The sequence below is a fragment of the Chamaea fasciata genome, unplaced genomic scaffold (assembly GCF_029207755.1).
Source record: "Chamaea fasciata isolate MVZ Bird 193981 ecotype frontalis unplaced genomic scaffold, bChaFas1.0.hap1 SCAF_2, whole genome shotgun sequence".
NCBI classification, from domain to species: Eukaryota; Metazoa; Chordata; class Aves; order Passeriformes; family Sylviidae; genus Chamaea; species Chamaea fasciata.
The window spans coordinates 40,572,800-40,596,581 of NW_027094087.1; the positions used below are offsets into that span (position 1 = coordinate 40,572,800).

Sequence of the window (23,782 nt, forward strand, 5' to 3'; positions counted from 1 at the left end):
GTCTGAAACAATACTTTTTTCTTAGATTAAATCCATAAATATTTTCAATTCAATAATAACACGAGCATTATCGAGTTGAGGGACAGCTGCCTAAGGAAGAATACTTAGACTCTTAAGCAGTAACTGGTAACTCTGAAGCATTAGCAAGGGGAACTTTCATTGAACTGATGCTGAAATAAATGTTGTATTGTTGTAGTTCTGTCTCAAAACGACTTTCTGGTGACAGAAATGGTTTAATAAATGCAGTGGTTAACAGAGGAAAAGAGGATAACAGTTTAAAGAGAGCATTTTTATTTCTTCATCATATTTCTAGTACTGATGCTTTTCATTTTCTTTTCACTTAACTTTGCTAACCTATGCACAGTCCTGTAATTCTAGTCCATTGGCAAAAACTACTTAACTCATTTGAAGTTCTACTGAAGATATCAATTTGCCATACAAATATAGTAATTTCTCTATGTGGTATAAGAGGCAAGCCTAAGTAGGTAGCATAGGCTGAATAAATAGGTCTCAAGTACTGGCGTGATAAAAAAAGTAGTCTCCCCTTTAAAAGAAAAACAAAACAAGGAAAATAAAGTTGACCTGTTTTTTCAGGTATTATAGAAGAACATTTTGAGTTTGATTTTTGGTCAAGTTGTCATTATCAAGCTTTGAAGTTGATGCTTTGAGTGTAAGATAGTTGTATATACATAGTTGAAGATACAAGTCATTAAGGAATGTAATTTTGCCTGTTTGCAGATGGAAATGATGAAAGGAAATGTGCTTTCACGTATCAATATATATCTTCAAGATCTGGAAAAATTTAAAGCTCGCTGGGATCAGCTAAAGCCCAGTGATGATGTCATTGAAACAGGTGATCGGGATGTACTTGAGAAAAGTGCTCAGATGATAAAGGAAAAAAAAAAAGAGTTTGATGAACTTAAAACCGTGAAAGAAAAACTCATGTATGTATGTTTATTTCCCTGTTTATCTTATTCATTAATGTATTGATCTTTTGCAGCGATAGTATCTCAGAAAATGTTCACCAGTTTTTATCACAACAGATATTGCAAATAATTTTATTTGTATTACATGTTTTTCATTAGCTTTTCAGGGTCCTTTTTTGTTGATTTTACCTAACATGAATTTCTTAAGCTAAGTTTTTCTGTTGTTTTTTGGATAAATAAATTGAGAAGTCTCTTAAGGTCTTGCAAAAGCAAGTTTGTACACTAAAAGCTTAATTCTGACTTTTGAAATTCTCACTAAGAGTAGGTTTGGGATATTGGTCCAAAAAGAACCTTAGTCCTCTTGCAGCTTAAGTGGACAGGAGCTCCCATCTCCCAGTAAGTGTCTGTACTCATTCTTGCAGATCTTGAGGATGAAGTTTTCTATTTAACTTCTTACCTTGGCATGTAAATGATGGTAAATAAAATTAGCATATTCTTTTTACCACCAGGAAGAAACTGTCAATTCAAAATATTTTCTTTCCAGCTTTGATTTTGAGGGCACAAATTAATTCAACTTTCTCATAAATAAAAAATAAATGAAAATTTATGGAAAATAATTGTGAATATGGGAGAAAGTTGTGTAAAAGAGTTATCGCTCATATTTCTTTATTATTTCTATTCAAGAAGGAAATTACAAGGAAATTGCAGTTTGCAGCAATATTCTTCAATAAAGCCAATGACTTTTCTTAAAAAAGTATGATGATTTCTGTATGGTACCATTTCTTAATCCTTGAAGGTACAGAAAAATAATGTAATGCATAACACAGTGATTTTTTTATGCAGTGAAGAATGCCGTCATTTTAAATTGGAAGAGCCTGACTTATCATTGTCAGAAGCTGTAAGTCAAGATATTCAGAATTATGCTCAAGTCTGGACACTGTATGAAGAGTTTTATCAAGGTTTTCAGGAAAAAGCCAAAGAAGACTGGATTACTTTTAGGTAACATTTTGTTACTTTATTTTTAATGGGCATACAAGTATGGTTGTAGTTCTGTGTTGTTATGACCTTTTTATGTTTGATTTTCATGCAGAAGTAACATATACCTATTTGAAGAATTTTTGTTTAACTGGCATGACAGACTGAGGAAGATGGAAGAACATACTGTAATGACAGTAAAGTTGCAAAAAGAAGTGGACAAATATAAAGTAAGATGTTAATCAACCTGGAAATGTTCAACGCCAGGTTGAGTGGTGCTTTGAGCAACATGGTCTAGTGGAAGGTGTCCCTGCCCACAGCAGGGGGGCTGGAACCAGGTGATCTCTAAGGTCATTTTCAATCCAAATAATCCTGTGATTCTATGAATTTCAAAAAGGCCTGTGAAACAAAAAAATGTTTTGGTATTACTGGGTGATGTACTCCATTCTGTACCTCATTGTTCATTTCTTGCAATAAAACCAGTTAATATTTACCAAAGTATCTTCTGATAGTGTTTTGAACATTTCACTTACTTTTGGGAACCTTTAGTTCTCGACAGTAAACAGAATGGTCATTACAACTTACACAGACACAAATTTAAAATGAGTTGTTTTCAGAATCATACTTGCAAACTTTAAATTCAGGAACTGGAAAAACTGTACCTCAGTTTAAGAATTTAAAATTAATTTTTGTTCGAATAGCATGTCACTCCATAATGAAAGAGATGCAATTTTCATAATGACCAGATGAATTTACATGAATGTTTTTTCTATAGGTGATAATTCCACTCCTAAAATATGTAAGAGGAGAGCATCTTTCTCCTGACCATTGGTTGGATCTCTTTCGTCTTCTGGGTCTTCCCCGAGGCACTACACTTGAGGGTTTGCTATTTGGAGATCTATTAAACGTGACAGATGCCATTATCGAAAAGGCAATGGAACTTAAGGTATGAGTAAGTTTAAATACAGGATCTATAGTTTTTTTGTGGTATATGTTGTTCCATATGCATATATCTTTAATACTATAGAATTTGCATTGTGTTTTTGAATGCAGAGTTCATTGCAAGTTCTGTAGTTTCATATGAGATCTGTTCTTGCTTTTAAATAGGATTTGAATTGTCGAGCTCAAGGTGAAATCACAATCAGAGAAGCATTGCGTGAGCTTGAACTCTGGGGAGTTGGAGCTGTCTTTATGTTAACAGATTACGAAGATAGCCAAGGCAAGACTATCAGGCTTATTAAAGACTGGAAGGACACAGTCAATCAAGTTGGAGATCATCGCTGTCTTCTACAGTCTCTTAAGGACTCTCCATATTACAAAGGTTTTGAAGATAAAGTGTCCATCTGGGAAAAAAAGCTAGCTGACTTGGATGAGTACCTGCAGAATTTAAACCAGATTCAGAGGAAATGGGTCTATTTGGAACCTATTTTTGGTCGTGGAGCTCTACCCAAAGAACAAGCTCGTTTTAACAGAGTTGATGAAAGCTTTAGGTGAGTGTTGTGGAATGTGGCTTACCTTTTGTAGTATCGTTGACATGTAGTCTAGAATATTCTTCATGGTGAAAATATATGGAACAATTGGCGTATGTATGGTGAAGAGGGTCAGTAACAGGAATTCAGAGGATATATATGTGTGATGGTGACATATTTCTGAGTAAATGTGGTAATGTTTTCATTTAATGGGGCACATGTGAAGAAAGGAGTCATGAGAAGTGTCAAAGACTGTGATCAAGGCAGACAAACACAAGATTAGTCTTAGCAGCGGAAGTAGAGGTGATGTAATTATTTTTTCAGGAATCATGTTGAAGACAATCACTTTGTTCACTAAGAAAGTACAGAGTTTTGGGAGAAACAGATAGTTTATTTGTTCCAAACAAGTCAAAAGATAAAAAAGGGAGTAGGTTTCAGAAATATGAAAATATATGTACCGTTATCTGTCTTGGCTTGAGTTGAAATGACTTAAACAGAAATAAAAGTCAAGAATTGAATGTTCTTAGTTCTGGGTAGAGGAATTTTAGCAAGAAACTGTTGTTCTTGAATTACATTGGAGAGATGTTGAGGTAAATTCTGAAATGTTTCATCATTAGTACTGAAACCAAAAACTTATATATCAGCTGTTTATATTACTTGCCTGTGTGCTAATTTTTACTTACTTAACTTTATATATGTCATATTTAAATTAGAATTATAATGGATTTATGATTTTTTTTTTCTCTCAAGATCCATTATGTCAGATATTAAGAGTGACAGTAGGATAACATCGCTGAATGCCCGGGCAGGAATAAAAAATACCTTAAGTACCATACTTGACCAGCTTCAGAGATGTCAGAAATCTCTGAATGAGTTTTTGGAGGTACAGTGAATATTAATACAGTTTTTTATAAAGAAAGTCAATAAACTTGAGTTTAAATCAACCAAATTGATTTGTTTTGTTTTTATATAGGAAAAGCGCTCAGCATTTCCAAGATTCTATTTTGTTGGAGATGATGACTTACTAGAAATTTTAGGACAGTCCACGAATCCTCTGGTTATTCAGTCTCATCTTAAGAAACTTTTTGCTGGTAATGCATTAATCTTTATTTGTGAAATTTACTTATTTAGCGATAAGCTTCTTCAAAGCCTAAGAATAAGTTGCAATTCCTCTCTTTCCATGACAAGACACTTCGTAATTAATGTTTGACTGAGAATATATTTATTGATGTTTTCTGGTTATTAGGCATTAATAGTGTGAGCTTTGATGAAGAATTTAAATATATAATTGCCATGAAGTCTGCAGAAGGAGAAACAGTGCCACTTAGAAATAAAGTTCTTCTATCAAATGACGTGGAGGTAAGAAAATCACATCCTAGTCTAGTTCAAACATCTTTGAGAAATTCATTAGTATTGTGATTTTTGAATTTTTTGTTCTCTTTGTCAGGTGTGGCTTAACAGTTTGGCTTCAGAGATGAAGGAGACCCTGAAAAAGATGTTAATTGACTGTGTTGATGCTGGGAAAAAATCGCAAGGTTCAATTGATCCATCACTCTTTCCTTCCCAGGTAGTAGTTGATCCAGTAATGCCACTGTGTAGTCATAGAATTACCAAATCAGTTTTTTTTTTTAGTTCTATAAAGAACTATGCAGTTAGATTTGGAAGAAGATAATCCAAATCAAATCCATTTTACTAATTTATCATATAGAGAAATTCTTAAAAATATGTGCTTTTTTAAATTCCTTTGTAAACATTTGAAATATTCAAGTCTTTTACATGGTAATCTGACATACCACTTAATGGAAGAGACCTGCTGTATTAGATTACGTTGCAAGTTTTGGCAAAATTTTGCCAGGTTTTAAGATGGCTTTATTTGTTCTTAGGAGCGTAGCAAATGTAGAGTTTTGTTTAAAAATTATACAATGAAATATTTTAAATATCAGACTTAATAAGCTATTGGAAATTAATTGAAAAACTGGTTAGTTTTTATATGTGTTCGGTATTTATAAAATATAATTTGAACTTTCTCTTCCAAAGATTCTTTCCTTGGCAGAACAAATTCTGTTCACTGAAGATGTTGAAAATGCTATCAAAAACCATAATCTACAACAATTAGAATTAGAACTCACAGCTAAACTGGACCATTATACTAGCATTGGTAGTGGCATAGAAGATACTGGGACTACAGGTATAAAAATGATAATATATAATTCTTGTTTATGATTGCAGTTATATAGTATTTTACATTCTGTTTTTTTTTAAATAGGAAATTACATAAATCTGTCTCAATTTGAGCTCATAAAGCTGTTGCATAAAGTCACTCACCTATTACAGCCAAGTTTAGAGCCTTTAATATTTCAACGTAAACAAAAGGATTTTTATTTAGATTAGAAATTATCTTGGAGAATTTATGTATTTGGAGACCTCTGTTCCTAATTTTTAAATAAGTTTCTGTCTTTTTGCTTATGTATCTACTGTTTCACAGGAAGTGGCCAAACGGCAGTTGAGGTACATTATGTCAAGCCAGTATATTCTGTACAATTGAACAGGTGATTCTCTTTTTCTATATTAGCTATACGCATCTGCCTCTGATCTAATAATTCTTGAGTACTTTTGAGGCAAAAAAAGCTAGTTGTTCTCAAGACATGATTGTTCTGAATCTTACATAGTCGAAATGGGTTAGAATAGTTATGCCTCTGAGTGCTTTTTCCTCTGTTTTGACAAGAGGTGGGGCTTTGAGTGCCTACCTCAGATAAAAAAGTCTACACTGTAGGTTAGGTGAGATTGCTTTTATCTTAGGTGTAAAAAGACTCAATTTGATATGTGGCTGATAATCTTCCACCGCATTTGTATAGCTGTTTACTGCATTAAATTCCAGTTTACAATTTGTGAACTGTAAGCATCTGATACATTAATTAGAAATAGGATTCAATCACCTGCTTCCAGAAGTCTGTAAGTGTCGTTCTTTATTTGAGCTCCCTTTCTATGCTCTTTCAGTAGCTGTTCGAGATATTTCATCAGTTACAGAGGAGTGTTCATTTTATCTATTGTATAATACATTACATTAATGTTTTAGTTTGGAAAATAGGTCTGATTTTGAAGTGAGGTGTGATTATTCTCACTTTGCTTTATTTCCCATCATGAAATGGTATAGAAACACACAAACTGGATTTCTTTCAATGAAACTAAATTAATATGTTCTAAGAGTACACTTAATGCACCCAATGTGTTAATGAACTTTCACTCCACATCACCATTATTATTCTGAGTAAAATCTCCGGAGTGTGTGTAGTATGGTTTTCAAATGCTCAGCAGATCACTCAGCACGTTGGGCCACATTGATTGCTGAAGTGGACATGGCTATGAACATTCTTGGCATAAATTGCTTTGCAGAAAAGCCTCTCCCTCTCCTTTTTCCTCTCCCCCTCTCTCCTCCCCTTACCCTCTGTCTCATCTGCCCCGCTGCCCCCCACCATTTAGAGGCAGACAAAATCAATTCAAAATTACTAAAGTTACATGATTTACATTGTTTGTCAAGATCTTTTTTTATGCTGCTTGCTTCAGAAAATAGAAAACCCTTATATAATTCAAACAAGATCTAAATAAAATCTGCTGATTCTAGAAAGCAGCACTATGAACTTGTGGATGGGTAACGTGTGTCTTCCTTGCTACACTGGCATGATTTTTTTCTTTTGGTGTGATTATTTGCAGAATCTGGAATCCTTGAGCTCAAGCTTAAAGCTCTCATTCTTGATATCATTCATAACATTGATGTGGTAAAACAGCTGAATCAAGCTGAGGTTCACAATGTTGAAGACTGGGCTTGGAAGAAGCAGCTGAGATTTTATCTGAACGACCAAAAATGTTATGTTCAGATGGTAGATGCTGAACTCCAATATACTTATGAGTATCAGGTGTGGTATTTTTATGTCGTGGCTTTTATATATGAGTCAATCACTTTCTCATTTCATACATGCTGCTAATTGTCTCCTAATTGTTGTCGTTTTTCTAGACTTTGTTATGTCCTTAACATGCCATTTCATAGATAATGTTAAAAGAGAGGGTATTATTTTCATTCCTGATGCTGATGGGGCAGATATAAGTTGTATCAAAGTAGCTGCATTATAAAATAAATATTTTTTAATATGCTTGCTTTTACATATCCGAGTGCAGTTTCATCTGTAGTTGTGAAAAAATTTGAACGATACATTGGCATTTGGTGTAAAACCAGGATAGCTTCCTAAAAAAAGTCATATTCTGAATGAGACAGAAATTTCTGCGGTTGCTTTATATTATCAAATTAATTACTTATGAATAAAATGAATGAAATTAAATTGCCAGTATTTTCTGTCTACCAATCAATTTAATTTGTTTTGTTTCTGCAGGGGATTTCCCCAAAACTTGTTTATACACCTTTGACAGATAAGTGTTACCTAACTCTTACTCAGGCCATGAAGATGGGCCTTGGAGGAAATCCTTATGGTCCAGCTGGAACTGGGAAGACAGAATCAGTAAAGGCCTTGGGTGGGATTCTTGGAAGACAAGTATTAGTCTTTAATTGTGATGAGGTGAATATCGTGTTGTTTAATTTAAGAAATGGATATCTATACCCATACTTCATAAAGCAATATTATATTCCAGAAATAATAATAAAATTATTATTATTATTATTATTATTATTATTATTATTATTATTATTAGTAGTAGTAGTAGTAGTAGTAGTAGTAGTAGTAGTAGTAGTAGAAGTAGTTGTTGTTTTAAAATGATTATGGAGATTATTCTGATATTTGTCATTTGCGATTAGAAATCTGTGGATATTTTCAAGGACCTGCTTTTTAGTGGATGGAAAGAGATTCTTTTGTATCTTCTTTTTATTTGTATTTTGACAACATTCTTTTCAATTACAAGGGCATTGATGTGAAGTCAATGGGACGCATATTTGTGGGCTTAGTGAAGTGTGGTGCTTGGGGCTGTTTTGATGAATTCAATAGACTTGAGGAAGCTGTACTGTCTGCAGTATCCATGCAGGTTCAGACAATTCAACATGCATTGAAGAAACACAGTCCTGTGTGTGAGATGCTTGGGAAAAAGGTATGGCAAAACTTAATTATCTTGTTCACTTCGGCCACACTTAAAAACTGGCTGCTCTAACTAAACATAGTCCACCCAGCATTTTTCAATACTGTTTCATCTGACAATATATCATTACAATGCACTTCTAATGCTAGGTTGAAATGGATCCTAATTCTGGAATTTTTATCACTCTGAATCCTGCTGGAAAAGGTTATGGAGGAAGACAAAAACTGCCTGATAATCTCAAGCAACTTTTCAGACCAGTTGCTATGACTCATCCAGACAATGAACTCATTGCAGAAGTTATTTTGTATTCAGAAGGCTTTAAGGATGCTAAAATACTGGGTAGAAAACTAGTGGCTATTTTTAATCTAGCAAGGTAAGCTTTCACCACCCCACCTCTCCCCTCTTTAGTAAAGTTACCTTTCTAATTCTCTTCCCTTATAGCTCTTAAATCTAAATGGTTTACCATGGAGATATCTGTACAGAGATCATTTTAACTTAGAAAGTTAAAATACAGCAATATATTGGGAGGTTGAGATATTATCTTGTATTCAGTTACAATGTCAAGGGAGCAAATTGCTGCTGCCCTAGTGTCTCATTAAATATAAAAGTGAGCACATGAATGCTCACAAGCATTGTGTTGTACTGAACTCTTGAAGTTGTTGAAATGCAAGTGACTATTTGGTTAAAACTATCTGCATTAGAGAGTACAAAGATCAGAAGTTACAGCGAACACTGTTAGGGTCAATAATAAATACGAGTTGAATATAACACCTCTGAAAATTCCAAACTGTCACTGAAGTATTTCTGAAGTGCATTTCAGATGCCTCTACAAATATGTGCCAATTTCTCTTTTGACCAAACTGTATTATAAGTGTGCTCATTCACCAACCAAAATTTCAGATGCTGTCACCTAGAGCTTATTACAATATTGTTGTTTTTAAATTCAGGGAGCTTCTGACACCACAGCAGCACTATGATTGGGGTTTACGAGCGCTGAAGACTGTTTTGAGAGGCTGTGGCAATCTTCTTCATCAGCTGAAGAAAAGTGATGCAAAGCAAGAAGGTAAGAATCACCGTACCAAACTTTGATCCTTTAGGATCTTGTACAAATATAATTCACACCAGCTTTCTTGTTCACTGGAGTTTTAAAAAGTCATGGTTTGTATATGTAGGCAATTTAGAAAAGAAGAAAATAACTATGAAAGCCTAGCTTCACTAGGAGATCACGAAAGATTTATCATATTCTAGACTGAGCTTTTATATAATGATAAGAACACAGATTACAAACTTCATTTGGGAACCATTTTAAATGACTCTCAAAGACTTGTTTTCATTTGGCTTAGGACAGGAAAGTTGATCCTGTGGTGCTGTCAGTATTCATTAGTTATCAGCCTGTTTTGACTCTATTTAGAGTTTTGCTAAAATTGTCACATGGCACTAGATTCAGATTGGTAGACAAATAAAAGGATAGGTAGGAATGATAGAAATATATTGGACTAGACTGAATCATTGCATTTTTTAAAGATTGTTTAAGTTATTGTTGTTTAGGTTTTAAATGAGAGGGAATTAAAGAGTGTGGTATAGATGAGCATTTCACATCTTTCGGAGACGACTACTGGTTCCTGTTTGCTTAAACAGCATATATCTGAAAGTTTATAGATTTTGACACAACAAATGGTCTGCGTCTGAGCAGCATCATAACCACCTCATATCTGTATAGAATGCATTTGTGAGCATATATTGTACTTAGAGTAAGTATGTTTGACTGTGCCTAGCTTCCAAGTAGAATGGGAAATGAACTGGAATTCTGGAATCTATGCTGCAATTATACTTTCAACATATGAGCAGTATTGACACAGCTTAAACTGATCTGTTTCCTTTGTTTTTCTTTCCAGTTAATGAAAGTCACATAGTGGTTCAAGCTTTGCGGCTGAACACCACATCAAAGCTTACATTTGCAGACTGCACACGTTTTGATGAGCTGGTTAGAGATGTATTTCCTGGCACTGATTCTAAAGATGTGGAATATGCTGAGTTAACTGCAGCTTTGCAACAAGCCTTTGAGGAAGCAAACTTGGAAATTATAAGCACACAGGTAAACATCAACTACAGCAACAAAACAGTATTATTCTGAATTAGAACTGATTAATATTACATTCATTTAACTAATTTCTGTTTTCTTTTGAAAAATCTGTAATAAAAAATGAGAATAACTGGTCGTTAGTCTCTAATTACATGTATACAGAAAATTAGATGTGTGTTTGAAGCATAGTAGATCAGTTATGTAATTGAAAGAAAAATAGTGCAAGGAAAATCAAGATGTGAACATGTGACGCAGTTTCATTCAAGCCAGGTGCAAATGCCAGTGAATATTTTGGACAGTGAAAGAATGAAATATATGAATATTTGATTTTGGCAAGCAGTCCTCTGCCTTGTTTTTATTTATTTATTTATTTATTTATTTATTGTAGGACTTGCCAAAGCTTTGTAACTGTTAAATTCTCATTAAAAATATGTCCAAAGATGGCTGTTATTTTTTTATTAGTAATTTAGTGAAATGCATCTAACACGTAAAATAAATTTCTTCATGAACTTTAGTATCATGATTTTAAATATACCTGCTAATATCTATTGTTTAAAAAACCCAGATTATAGAGGGTGTCTGCGTGCAAAGTAAATCTCAGAAATACTATAAAGGAGCATGTTGGGTTTAGCTTTACAATTTCACATGGCCATTATCCCTTTCATTGTCTAGATCAAGAAGGCTTTGGAGTTATATGAACAACTGCGTCAAAGAATGGGTGTAGTTATCGTGGGTCCAAGTGGTGGAGGGAAATCAACGCTCTGGCGGATCTTAAAGACAGCCCTTGGTAAAACTGGCCATGTAGTGAAGCAGTACACCATGAATCCCAAAGCCATGCCTCGGCATCAGCTGCTGGGCCGTATTGACATGGATACCAGGGAATGGTCTGATGGAGTGCTTACACATAGTGCTCGGCAAGTGGTGCGAGAGCCCCGAGGTATGTCTGAGAGGGACTTGCAGATTGCTACACTGAAATTACTGAAATCGTTCCTTTTCAAGTCCTTCTTTATATTGTGATAGTATTTGTGGATAGTGTAAGGCAAGAAAGACTTCTGGTAACAATTGTAGCCAAAAGCTTTGGTACATTCTTTGCAATTTTTGTGATAAGAAAGTAAAAACAGGCAGCAGAAGGTAAGGCATATGAGGAATGTCTTCATAGAACTGTAAGTCATAACGGAGAAAGAATGTTAAATAACATTAAGAGAGCAAGGGGTGATGTTTTTGAATTGTTTTTTCTTGGGTTTGATTTCTTTTTTGTGTCTGGAAATAGATATTACTTCATGGATAATTTGTGATGGTGATATTGATCCTGAATGGATTGAATCTTTGAATTCTGTTTTGGATGACAACAAATTGCTGACTATGCCCAGTGGAGAAAGAATTCAGTTTGGTTCAAATGTCAACTTTATATTTGAAACTCATGACCTTAGCTGTGCCTCTCCTGCTACAATATCTCGAATGGGAATGATCTTTCTGAGGTAAGACACAGGAGTATTACATACTTTTAAAGTAAGCAAATATATGCTTACTTTTCTTGAAAGGTATTCTCAGGTGAAGGGAGCAGTTGGTTAGTTGCTTACGCTTAGGAAGCCAATGACTGGGGAAGTTTCTTTAGGTTGCTAATCCCTTCTGTGGTGTTTGTTATAAACTTTTGACTGAAATACCTCAGATTTTTTGTAAAAGACATTGTGAATTCTTTATTGGAGAGCCCAAATTGTAGCTAGAAATAGTTAAAGTATTTTACCAGACTTTTTCTGGAGTTTTGTTGTTACTTTAAAACAGTCTGTTTAAAGACATTGGTGTCTTGTATTTATCTGAATCTTCTTTTGTTTCGACTTAGTGATGAAGATACAGATCTTAATGCTCTAATAAAGTCTTGGATAAGAAGTCAACCTGAAGAATGCAGATACAACCTTGAAAATTGGATTGGGGACTATTTTGAAAAGGCTTTAAACTGGGTGGTAAAGAAGGTTAGTAAATGAATACTTAATCAAATTTCAGCTTCTGTTAAGTATAATCCATTTTTCTAGTTTAGTACTGAATAGATCATTCAGATTAATTTTGGAAGTGTAATTAAAAAAAAATCTCAGCGCTTTTTTGATAGAATTGTAGAATTGTAGAAAATCCTGAGCTGGAAGGGATCCACAGGGAACACTGAAGTCCAGTTCCTGGCCCTGCACAGGACCACCCCAAGAATCAAACTGTGCACCTGCGAGTGTTGTCCAAACCCTTATTGTACTCTGATAGGTTTGGTGCTGTGGCCATATTAATGATTCCCAGACTCCCCTTCTGGAGGAGCTGGATTTGTGCTGATTGAGTAGTTTATGTGCTGAAAATATTTTTAGGAGACTTCTCCACTGCTGTGGCCAGTGTGCTAGTGTTTTAAGAGATGTGCATTATCTTCTCCTGGGGAACGTACACGGTCCTGTTGTGTTGTAATTATTTTTCCTCCTAGTTCTTTCACCCATTGTATTTTTTAGGCTTTTAAAGTATCAAAGGAAAAACCCTGGAATTGTTCCTGAGGCTGCAAATTCCCTTTGGTGTCAAAGAGTAAAGTCCATAGAGATCTGTTCAAAAGGAAGATTTCCAGTGTACAGTTATGTTTATTCCTTATAGATTCTCAAAATCTGTGAGGAAAGTTCTGATAGCTTACCCTAAATAGCATGAATTCATGGTCTGGAATTAAGACCTCCAAATCAATGCTTAGAAATAATTTAATGTCAGGAATTTTCTAGAACCATAGCAATGTTGAGATCTTTCCTCATTTGTGTAAATATAAAAAAGCAGTGAGTAATAACAGCATGCTAGCAACACATCAGATTTATATTGAGGAATATACTTAAATCTACTGCAACTTTCAATTTACAGAATGACTTTGTAGTAGAAACAAGTTTAGTTGGAACTGTGATGAATGGACTGTCACATCTTCATGGAAGTACTGACCGTGGACAGTTTATTATTAACTTATTACATGGTCTTGGTGGCAACCTCAATATGAAGTCACGACAAGAATTTGCCAAAGAGGTAATCTCTGTGCTCTAATTTGATTTTGATTTGTGTTATCAGTAGGGAAGTAGCTGAGAAGTGAAGGGATGTTTTATGTGTCACTGATACATTGCATCCATCCCAGATAGCAATCCTTTAGTCCTGCACCAAGAGATAGTGAAATGCCTTTGTCCATACTACTTAGTGCAAAGACCTACTGTAGCAGACTGTTTGTCTATACGTATTGTGTATGTAATTCACATTTATTTTTGTGGGTTTTTTTCTGTTAGGAATACTTAGAATAGTAACAGGACTTTGCGCCTCATCAGGGAGGAATTCTTAGGTATTCTTCTTATTAGGATTCCTAATATAAAAAAAACAAAGCTTTTTAAAATATAATTTAATTTAAATTCTTTATATTATGAAAATTGGAAGAGTAATATATTATTGTTTAGTTAAGAACTTAATCATGAAGAATATTCATGGTATGATTGAATTTTCAAGGGAGCCACATACTATCAAATTGAATAATTATATGTTTGATTTTACGTAAGTATTCTTTGAACAATCTTTAGACTAGCTTGAAATGGTAGATCATGTTATTAGGAGTATGGAATTAACTGAAGCTTTTAAAAATTTTTTTTCAAGATCTTCAGTTGGGCACAAGAGTCTCCTCCTGATCCGAGGAAGCCCCTGGACACGTATTACGACGCTGACACTGGAGAGCTAATGCTATATCAGCTGAAAAAACCTGAAAACCTATCAGCTGATGACTTCAGTAATCTCCAAACACTTCCTGTCATCCAAACCCCTGACATGCAGAGAGGTTTAGATTACTTTAGACCATGGCTAGATAATAATAATAAGCAGCCATTTCTTCTTGTGGGTCCTGAAGGATGTGGAAAGGGGTAAAAAATAGTTCCTACTTTAAGTAAAATATGCTTCTAGTTGTTTGACAGAATTTGTGCTTTTTTTATATTGCTTTTGTCATATGACTTTCTGATAGAATATGACTTCTTTAGGTCATTAATTAAACAAACTGTACGTAGATGCAAATAAGTAAATTCTTATGAAGTTCCCCAGGGTTAGTTCAGACTGTCACTGTGCATTTTTTTGAGCATATCTGAATGTGGCTTTTGGATATGAAACAGGATCTTTGGTAAACCTACTGTCATGGACCAGAAGCTTAGAGCCATGTGAGATCCAGTCTCATTTCAAGAGGCTCTGGACACCTTGTGCAGGCAACTCAATTTAGCATATTCCCTTGCCTTTATTAGATTCCTTATTTGGGTGGTTTGGGTTACTATTTTCAAGGTATTGAATTAGCTGTTTGTTTCGTGTAGCTGTATGCACTACACTTTCATTGAATTTTCTTAATGGAAAATGTTACAGTTTTAAAAGCAAGAATGTTGAATTCAGCAAACCTCATGCTCCACCTATTCCATTAATATAGGATGTAGTATATAGCTTTTAATTCAAAAACTGTAAAATATCTTTGGATTCACAGCATTTTAATGTATTTATGCCTATATGTATGTACATGTTTGGTTTTCTAGGATGCTGCTTCACTATGCATTTTCTCAGCTCCGCTCCACTCAGATTGCTACTGTTCACTGCAGTGCACAGACTACTTCTCAACATCTTCTACAGAAATTAAGTCAAACTTGCATTGTAATCAGCACAAACACTGGGCGAGTGTACAGACCAAAGGACTGTGAAAGGCTTGTTTTGTACTTAAAAGACATCAATCTACCCAAACCTGATAAATGGGGAACAAGCACTCTTGTGGCTTTTCTGCAGCAGGTGAACACTTAAGTGTATTATTTATAAAGAGACTCAAGTATACTGGATATAATTCAGTGTATGTAGTAAATACCTACATTGATTAATTTCAGTGTTAAAATCCTGCATCCTATATTGGCATTAGTTTTGTTTATGCTTTAATAGACTGTGTAGGTGTCAGCCAGAAATAAGATACCATTTTTATTTGGCTGATATTTATAAATAAATAAAGACAGTGCTTGTCTCAGTGAGTTACAGTGCAGTAGACATATGAATGACAAAAAGATTGCCAGGAGCAGTCAGCATGGGTTCACCAGGGGCAAGTCATGCTTGATTAGGGTAAGAGAGTGAATATAGTCTACCTGGACTTCACTAAGACCATTGATGCTGTCTCCCAAAAGATCCTCACGAGAAAAGCAGTTGATACAGGCTGCATAAGCAGATAGTGAGGTGGGTTGAAAGCTGGCTGAAGAGCCAGGCCCGGAGGGTGATCATCAGTGGTACAGAGTATCCTTGGAAGCCATGATCTGTTTTAACATCTTCATTAATGATCGGGTCAGTGGAGTCCTGCAAATCTGCCGATGACAAAATTGTGAGGAGTAAGACACCTCAGGCAATTAAGAAAGCAGACATGGTGGTATATTTCTCACTATTTTATTATACTTTATTTTGTATGATACTCTGTTGATTTACTTTCGTTTAATGAAGTATTTATTTAAATATTAAAGGTTCTTACATATCAAGGATTTTATGATGAAAATCTGGAATGGGTTGGTTTAGAAAACATCCAAATTGTGGCTTCCATGTCAGTTGGAGGAACATTAGGAAGACATAAACTTACCTCCAGATTTACTTCTATTGTTCGTCTCTGTGCGATTGAGTAAGTATATGTAAATTAGTCTAACTCTCAGAACTCAGATTCAGACTCTCTTTATAAGGACCTCTTGTCAGTTTAGTCTTTACAGAGTTGTGGCTGTTCTAGTATTTTATCTTTTTGCACAGTTTGTGATGGTCAGATTTGGTGCTGTTTGGTGCCTCTTGGCACCAGACTCCAGCTAAGAGGTGTCTACAGCTGCCTGTTGGTAGTGAAGTGTTTGAAGTGTGTTTCCTGTTGGATAATTTTGCTTGTAGCAAACTGCTTTCTGCATCTTTATGTTAAGGTGATACTCGGTTAAAAAGTTAGGGAAGTTGAAGTTTATTTATTTGTTTTTAAGTTTGACCATATCAAGAGATGTGTTAGGAAAATTTTTGAGAGCGGCCTTGTGCAATAAAACAATAAATTTACTTAGCTACCGTATGGAAATGCTATTCAATGAAATTTCCCAGTAAATGTATTTATAAGTTTAACTCAATTGTAATTAATAGAAAATGTCCACAATATTAGTTTTTTTCCTCTTTTTAGCTATCCAGAAAGAGATCAACTGCAAACCATTTATAGTGCCTACTTGGAACCCGTACTACAGAAAAACCTAAAGAATCACCCCGTTTGGGGTTCTTTACCAAAAATACATCAGCTAGCAGGATCTATGGTTCAGGTCTATGAACAGGTATGGAAACCTTTTTTCTTTCTTCAAGGAGATGGAGAATTCAGATATTTTATTACAGAAAATTAGCTTTTGATATTAAAAAGCAAGTAAAAAGTTTTATCAGTATTAAAATCTAAGTTTATGTCTTTTTAATAAAGTTGATATCAATTTTGGAACATCTTATTTTCAGAGAATCCTAGGTATTAGAAGCAAGTAAAGTAAGCAGTAAGTGCTCTTGCTTTCCCACAGATTTGTTTTAGGAATTTGGCACGCATCTTAATAACTTCTATATTTTCAGTTCCTGATTTATAAAATGTGGATAGTAGTGTTTTCCTACTAAATGCATGAGGAGACAGTGCAACAGATGATTGTGTGCCCTGTTGTTGATGCTGTTAAGAGCACAGAAGGAGATATGGGGGTGGAGTCCTTTACAAACATCAAGGACTACCTATTAAAATTGTACACTGTTAAAAGCAGGTGTTCAGAACTGGACACAAGTCCATTTTAGATTCCCACTTGAAATTTTATGAATTTCTATCTAGCAAAACGCTTAACTGCTTGCTTTTCTGAATCAGTACATAGCCTTACTGGGGAAAGTACTGTGTGGTACCTGGTGTAGAATGTATGAATGTCCCCATCCAGGCAGAAGCATGATACAGGCTTGATCCTTTTGACAATGTGGGTTTAGTCACTGGCTGGCATGTGTGTGTTAGCAGGAGTTTCATATGACATTGTCGATGTATTCTGAGAAATATGCATTTAAGCCTCATTATACTGTGATCAAATAACAGATGAAAGCCATTATTCCTTGAATTAAAGATATAGTTGTAAATTCAAATATCCTCTCTGGGAGAAGAGTGAGTATGAAGTATTTTGTAGTGAGAAAGCATTACTAATTTAGGTAGATTATAGTGAGAAAATATTAATAATTTAGGTAGGTTTTTATTACATTTCAGTATTGCCTTTGTATTTCATATTTGATATTGTTTTAAAAAGTAAATATTTTGTCTAATAATACAGCATTAACAGTCCTAGGTGAGATGTGCAGTTTCCATCAAAAATGGTACAGAAAAGGTGTTCTGAGAAAATCCTTCATGGTCAGAAAACAAGATTTAAACAAGGAGTGCATTCATAAAATATCTAAATGTTCACCAGGTAGAAAACTAATCTATCTGGTACTTCAGAAAAAGTGCTTTACATTTTACACATTTTTTTCCTTTCCTTAACTCCCATTTTTAGGTACGAGCAAAATTCACAGTTGATGATCACAGTCATTACCTTTTTACACCATGTATTCTTACTCAGTGGGTTCTTGGTTTATTCAGATACGATTTAGAAGGTGGTAAGTCACTTACTTGGTTTTCATGAATAAAGTATTTTGAAAATGACCTAGATTATTACTGATGTCAGCCTTACTGTTGGCTTCACATTCGTCTTTTTAAGCTGTGAACTGTGTGTAACTCAACAGAGGGGAAAAATGCCTGACAGTTCATTCCGTAACATGAGAGTAAACGAATTTAAAAAAATTTCAATGATGTTTTAAAATGTGTGTGGGAGCTGTTTATGGTTTAAGGGAAGTCAGTAGGTTGTGACTGCATTCTTACTATGGGAACTTGAATTGTGCCCCCTACCCTTCACTGTTTTGTTCTGTGGTTTTTTGTGGTTTGTGCTGGAGTTTTTTTGAGCATGTGTTGTTTTCTGGATTCCCAGAGCCTTGCCTCTCATGCTTGTCCTGCTGTACCAGTTGTATAAACCTGGTTTATACACATACTTCATAGGCTGCTTTCTAATCTTGTTTTTGTCTCTGAAATTGGTATTACTACTACATCACAAGCAATTACTCATTATCTTTTAGCTCTTACATTGATTAGAAGGTTGCATAGAGAGCTGCTTAAAGAGGATAAAACTGATAAGAATGTTGTGCTCCCTTTCCACCTCTTTTCATGATGGATGGTAAATGCAGCTTGAATGATATCAGAAAAGCTGCTCTGACAATCAATGAATGGGTCATCTCAGCTCATTTAAGGACTTCTTTATTGTATCTAATGTGGACATATACATGTGCTTTTCCAGTGATGAACAAAAAGGCTTGTTATTTACTCACCTTCCTTTTTTTTGTTTGTGAGGAATATTTGAAATTTGAAATCTCTAGTGGCATTTTCTAATACTGACTGTTTTGGGGTTTTATTCTTATTTTAGTATTTGTAATCAGTCTTTCTCTTCCCATTTAAAAATATCTTCTGGATTTTCTTGGTTTCATTGTCTGGAAAACTGACTTTTAATTTTAACTTCATGTGCAACACCTTGTTCACTTTTATTAGAAGCTGACACTTGTTTTAATAGAGAGAACTTGTTTTAATAGAATATATTTAATTTTATCTTGTAATGATCCATTAGAAAATTACTAAAAAGCACTTCATAATGTTTATTTTTTTCTCTTATTTCTTCCTTACCGATGCTCTCCTGCTGGTATGTAATTTCTCTTGCTCGTTTTCAATTTCATATTTTAAAGTGAAAATCTGAAAATTTATTTTAAATATATAAAATTAATTCTCTCCTTAAATTTTGTAGGTTCATTGATACAAACTGCAGACTTCGTGTTGGAAGTTCTTGCTTATGAAGCACGTCGCTTGTTCCGTGACAGAATTGTTGGCATGAAAGAACTTCAAATGTTTGATAATATTTTGACCAAAGTGTTTCAAGGTGACTGGGGCTCAGATGTTCTGGACAATATGGCAGGTAAGCCATTTGAAGCATACCACACAAACTTGAAATACTTGTTTAGGAAGTGCCAAGTCAAGTTAGATAGCATATGAGTTGAACACTTAATGTTTCAAATCCTTTTTTTCCCACAGATACCTTTTATGTGACTTGGGGAGCTTGTCAAGAGGCATTCATCAGACCAGGCCAGGCACTACCCCCACATGGGAGGCCACTTGGCAGACTAAACTCAACAGACCTGAAAGACGTTATTCAGAAAGTGAGACATGATTAAAGAATATTCAAGGGTTCACAGCAATGATTCTACACTGTTTTGGCAAAGGGTAACGTGCAGAAAACCAGGTTTATGGTGGGGGCTGCCTCTTGTTCAAAGAATTACCTTTTGCATTTGGTGAAGCGAGGGAAGACTTGTGATGTTATGTGGCCGGTAGTAGGGAGGTATCATGTAGCAAGGTCATGTTAATGAAAGGACATCACTTGCATTTGCTGCTGATTTACAACAGTTTGATGAACCAACATTTTGAGGAACATTTATGTCCATGTATGTTTGGGTATTGTTCAAGTACCTAAGTGTTATATTAAATGATTTACTTTCGAATTTGCAATATGGTAACATAGTTTTTGTTTGAAGAAATGCAAATGGACTGTTTGGAGATTTGGCATGCTTTTAAGTAGTAAAGTACAAAAAGTGAGCTTGATGAGGAAATGCCAAGATTTCTTCTAGGCTATTCTAGGCTCTGATTTTGAGGATGAGAGTTTTGAGATCGTCACCCTTAGTCAGTCATAGTGTTTGATGAACTGATCTTGCAGATGGGAATCTACTCCCTCCCCTTAAGTGCCAACTTGTGACCAATACACTATATGGGAAATGATGAAATTCAGTAGCCTCAGTAAGCAGGGAGTTAACCTTTTTTTTGTTGTTGTTGTTTTGGTTTTTTGTTTTGTTTTGTTTTTTTGTTTGTTTGTTTGGTTTTTTTTTTGGGTGGTTTGTTGTTTTGTTTTTTTTTTTTTTGACTGCATGGTTACATTGGACTTCAAAGAGGGGGTTTTAGTAAGAATAACAAGGTCCTAATTTAATCATAGGACCTGTTGTTGTGTGTCTTTCACTAGGAACTTCCATAATCTGCAATTAGGCAGCAATTAGGTGCCTAAAACACTCTCCTGAGTTATTAATTAATCGGTGCTCAGAGGCACAGCTCAGACTTTGTTCTGGTCCATCATTCAGTTTTAATTAGTTCAGTGGTAGGTTCCTATTGCAATTTATCAAAGACTTCCAGGGTGTTCCAGTGTTGGGTGTAGTGTGATATGTTCATTTTTGAAATATTTATTACTCATAAAGGTTATGTGAGAGGTCTTAATTCTGTCACAAAAATAATTAAGCCTTTCTTTTCCAGATGTTTAAATGTTGAAAGTTTTCATATCTTACTGCTTTTATTTATTATTAGTGATCAGATTTTTTTTTCACTTTTTTTTAAATAGGGGATCATTCATTATGGACGGGACAAAAAAGAGATAGATATTTTACTGTTTCATGAAGTCCTCAGTTATGTGTCCAAAGTGGACAGAGTGCTGAGTTTTCCTGGAGGATCACTTCTTTTGGCAGGAAGGAGTGGTGTAGGTCGTCGAACAGTTACCTCTTTAGTTAGTCATATGCATGGAGCTGTTCTGATTACTCCCAAAATTTCCAGAGGTTATCAGCTGAAGCAGTTCAAAAGTGATCTTAAATATGTAAGTCACTCAGTTTTTTCTATTTTGTAATGCTGTAGGTGTATGTTAAGGAAAAAGAAAAATTGAAATTTTGAAGGACACAAAATGTTGTGTGAAGAGATATTTTAAGAAAATAAAAATGACAGTCTAAATGAAACAAGTAACTTTTTAGAAGTTCTCACTCTAGATGTGTGTACTGTTCTTTACAGTAACTAACTGAAACTCCACTTTTTGGAATACCAGAGCTCTCTTTGAGCTTGAGTTGTTGTAGAACTCATAAATATGAAGTTTATGTGAATATTCAAAAGGCTTTTTCATGGATATATTTTCATATTGGTAAATACTTTTATTTTCTGTCTCTGCTATGATCTGCCAGTTATTAGTAGTTGAATCAAATAAAATTTTATTGATTGATGAAAGTGTACATGTTATTTAAAACCAGATGCAAACCTTGAAGTAACAGTTTCTCATTTCCTTCAGCAATGCTAAAGCAAATTCCAGATCTATGCCTACACAAATAAGTGATACAATTCTATCATTGAGTCTTATACATAAATATACTCCGGGAAAGAATCTGCTTTAATTAATTTTTCATTACTAAGCTGTGTATCTAGATAAAATGTTCTTTATATTTGATATATCTTTTAACTGAATCGCATGGAAATCTTTTGTAAATGTATAATAGTGTAGATGCTGTGGAGAAAATATGTGCGTAATACATAGTCAAGGAAAGATTACGATCCTTGTTAGTCCCTTCCAACTCAGGATATTGTATGATTATCATTCTCTTCTGAACAATACACTGAGCTTTAAATGTCTTCCCTGCTTCTAGGTGATAGAGATTGCAGGCATTGAAGCACAGCAGGTGGTATTGCTGCTCGAAGACTATCAGTTTGTTCATTCCGCTTTCCTGGAGATGGTCAACAGTTTACTGTCCTCAGGTGAGTCAAGACCAAAGAGGTTATGGTACTACTTTTACCATGCAGACTTAGCTCAGTGAGGCAGAATTAGATGATGTTTCTAATTTTATGTCTTCATCAGAACATTTAGTTAGCTTTCTATGCTGTTTCTATTAGAGTACTTTTATGTAGGAACCTGACTCAAGGCTCACTTACTCGTCCTTTCATTCACCCTATAGTACAGGTGCTTTCAGTTCCTCTAATTAATTTCAAGGGAGTTCTTTATAAAAGTGTAGGAGTAAAATGAAAATGCTTTGTTTTTATAATAAAAGTCAAAATTAAGAGGTTTCCAGTGCTTTACTAGATTGTATAGACTGAGTCCTTTAATTAGTCACCAGCAAAGCTCACTTTTCTTAAGGGAGTTAGATGATAAATAACGATAATGAATAACAGAAGTGACTTTGTTTCACTGTCCAGCTTTGTTCCTGGATCAGAAAGAGGATCATTGAAAGACTGAGTCAAAGTTGATAACTGATTTTTTGGAACTCCAGTAGTTTAAGAGCTGATTAATAACAGCACTACATTTTCATGTCTCTCAGGTGCTACCCCAAATTACAGTATCAGATTTTCATCTTCCAGTGTTGAAATTTCAGTGTGATGTCTGAGGATGTAGACATGATGTTCCTGTGTCCTGGTGTATGACAGTTTGGTTTGATTTGCTTTGTATGCAGTTCAGGGTCACTGTCTTCGCGTAGATTTGAAAGAGCTTTTTCCAAACACATTTCAGCAATATAAACAAAGTTGACTGTTAAATAGAATCACTGTAATTTGTTCTTTTGTTTTCATGATATCGTGAAAAGAATGATTAAGTACATGGGATAATATTAAAGGGAGTATAAAGGTGAATACTATGATATTTGAATTCTCCATACAAAGGATACAAGGGAAGCCTTGAATTTAAAGAATTATGGTGTGTTTTATCAGACTTAAATTTATTCTTGAAATAGGAGAAGTTCCTGGGCTGTATAAAACAGAAGAATTAGAACCACTGCTATCTCCTCTGAAGGATCAAGCTTCACAAGATGGATTTACAGGACCAATTTTCAACTATTTCACATACAGTAGGTCAACAGAGTTACAAGTTATATTTTAAAATGAAGCTTAAAAAGTGGTATAATAATGGAAAAATAATTTCTTTTTATTGTATGCACTTTTAACTTTTAATTAGTTATTAAATAGCAGGCAGGAATAATATTTGTGATATTTGAGGGCACAGAATCCTCAGCTTAAAATTTATTTTTCTGTCTGAAATTTTGTATTGATGAATGTCCTATAAATCTTACGAAATCTGCTGTTGAAAGTAATTAAAAGGAAGAAAGCTTTTGTTCCTATTATTTTCTGTTTTATGTATATCTAGTAGCAGAGATTTCTTCTATTTGTCAGTTATACCAAGAAATCACTTCGGATTCTGAGTAATTATAAGAAGTTTACAGAGAGGTTTCCTAATTATTTTTGTTTCTTCCTTGGCCCAACGAGAAGATTAAATAGTTTAGAGATAAATCGAAGAATATGACTGGAAGAATACAGTCATAGCAGCTGGCCATGGAACTACTGCTAATTGGTTTTATTA

At 34.6% G+C, this 23,782-nt stretch overlaps 1 protein-coding gene across 1 annotated transcript in view; it reads left to right on the plus strand.

The window, feature by feature from the left end:
• Positions 1–23,782, plus strand: part of DYNC2H1 (dynein cytoplasmic 2 heavy chain 1) — a 145,060-nt gene that overhangs the window by 19,600 nt on the left and 101,678 nt on the right. Inside the window, exons 22-51 of the mRNA XM_066175749.1 lie at positions 739–944; positions 1,770–1,925; positions 2,017–2,131; positions 2,677–2,847; positions 3,009–3,391; positions 4,121–4,253; positions 4,344–4,461; positions 4,617–4,729; positions 4,818–4,937; positions 5,408–5,558; positions 7,082–7,284; positions 7,756–7,938; positions 8,279–8,461; positions 8,599–8,822; positions 9,397–9,512; positions 10,345–10,544; positions 11,205–11,469; positions 11,803–12,010; positions 12,373–12,502; positions 13,401–13,556; positions 14,166–14,425; positions 15,074–15,320; positions 16,028–16,179; positions 16,702–16,846; positions 18,065–18,167; positions 19,418–19,564; positions 19,681–19,805; positions 21,026–21,274; positions 22,086–22,194; positions 23,160–23,273. Of these exons, the coding sequence (XP_066031846.1) occupies positions 739–944; positions 1,770–1,925; positions 2,017–2,131; positions 2,677–2,847; positions 3,009–3,391; positions 4,121–4,253; positions 4,344–4,461; positions 4,617–4,729; positions 4,818–4,937; positions 5,408–5,558; positions 7,082–7,284; positions 7,756–7,938; positions 8,279–8,461; positions 8,599–8,822; positions 9,397–9,512; positions 10,345–10,544; positions 11,205–11,469; positions 11,803–12,010; positions 12,373–12,502; positions 13,401–13,556; positions 14,166–14,425; positions 15,074–15,320; positions 16,028–16,179; positions 16,702–16,846; positions 18,065–18,167; positions 19,418–19,564; positions 19,681–19,805; positions 21,026–21,274; positions 22,086–22,194; positions 23,160–23,273 (5,185 nt within the window). The remainder of the gene's footprint in view (positions 1–738; positions 945–1,769; positions 1,926–2,016; positions 2,132–2,676; positions 2,848–3,008; positions 3,392–4,120; positions 4,254–4,343; positions 4,462–4,616; positions 4,730–4,817; positions 4,938–5,407; positions 5,559–7,081; positions 7,285–7,755; positions 7,939–8,278; positions 8,462–8,598; positions 8,823–9,396; positions 9,513–10,344; positions 10,545–11,204; positions 11,470–11,802; positions 12,011–12,372; positions 12,503–13,400; positions 13,557–14,165; positions 14,426–15,073; positions 15,321–16,027; positions 16,180–16,701; positions 16,847–18,064; positions 18,168–19,417; positions 19,565–19,680; positions 19,806–21,025; positions 21,275–22,085; positions 22,195–23,159; positions 23,274–23,782) is intronic.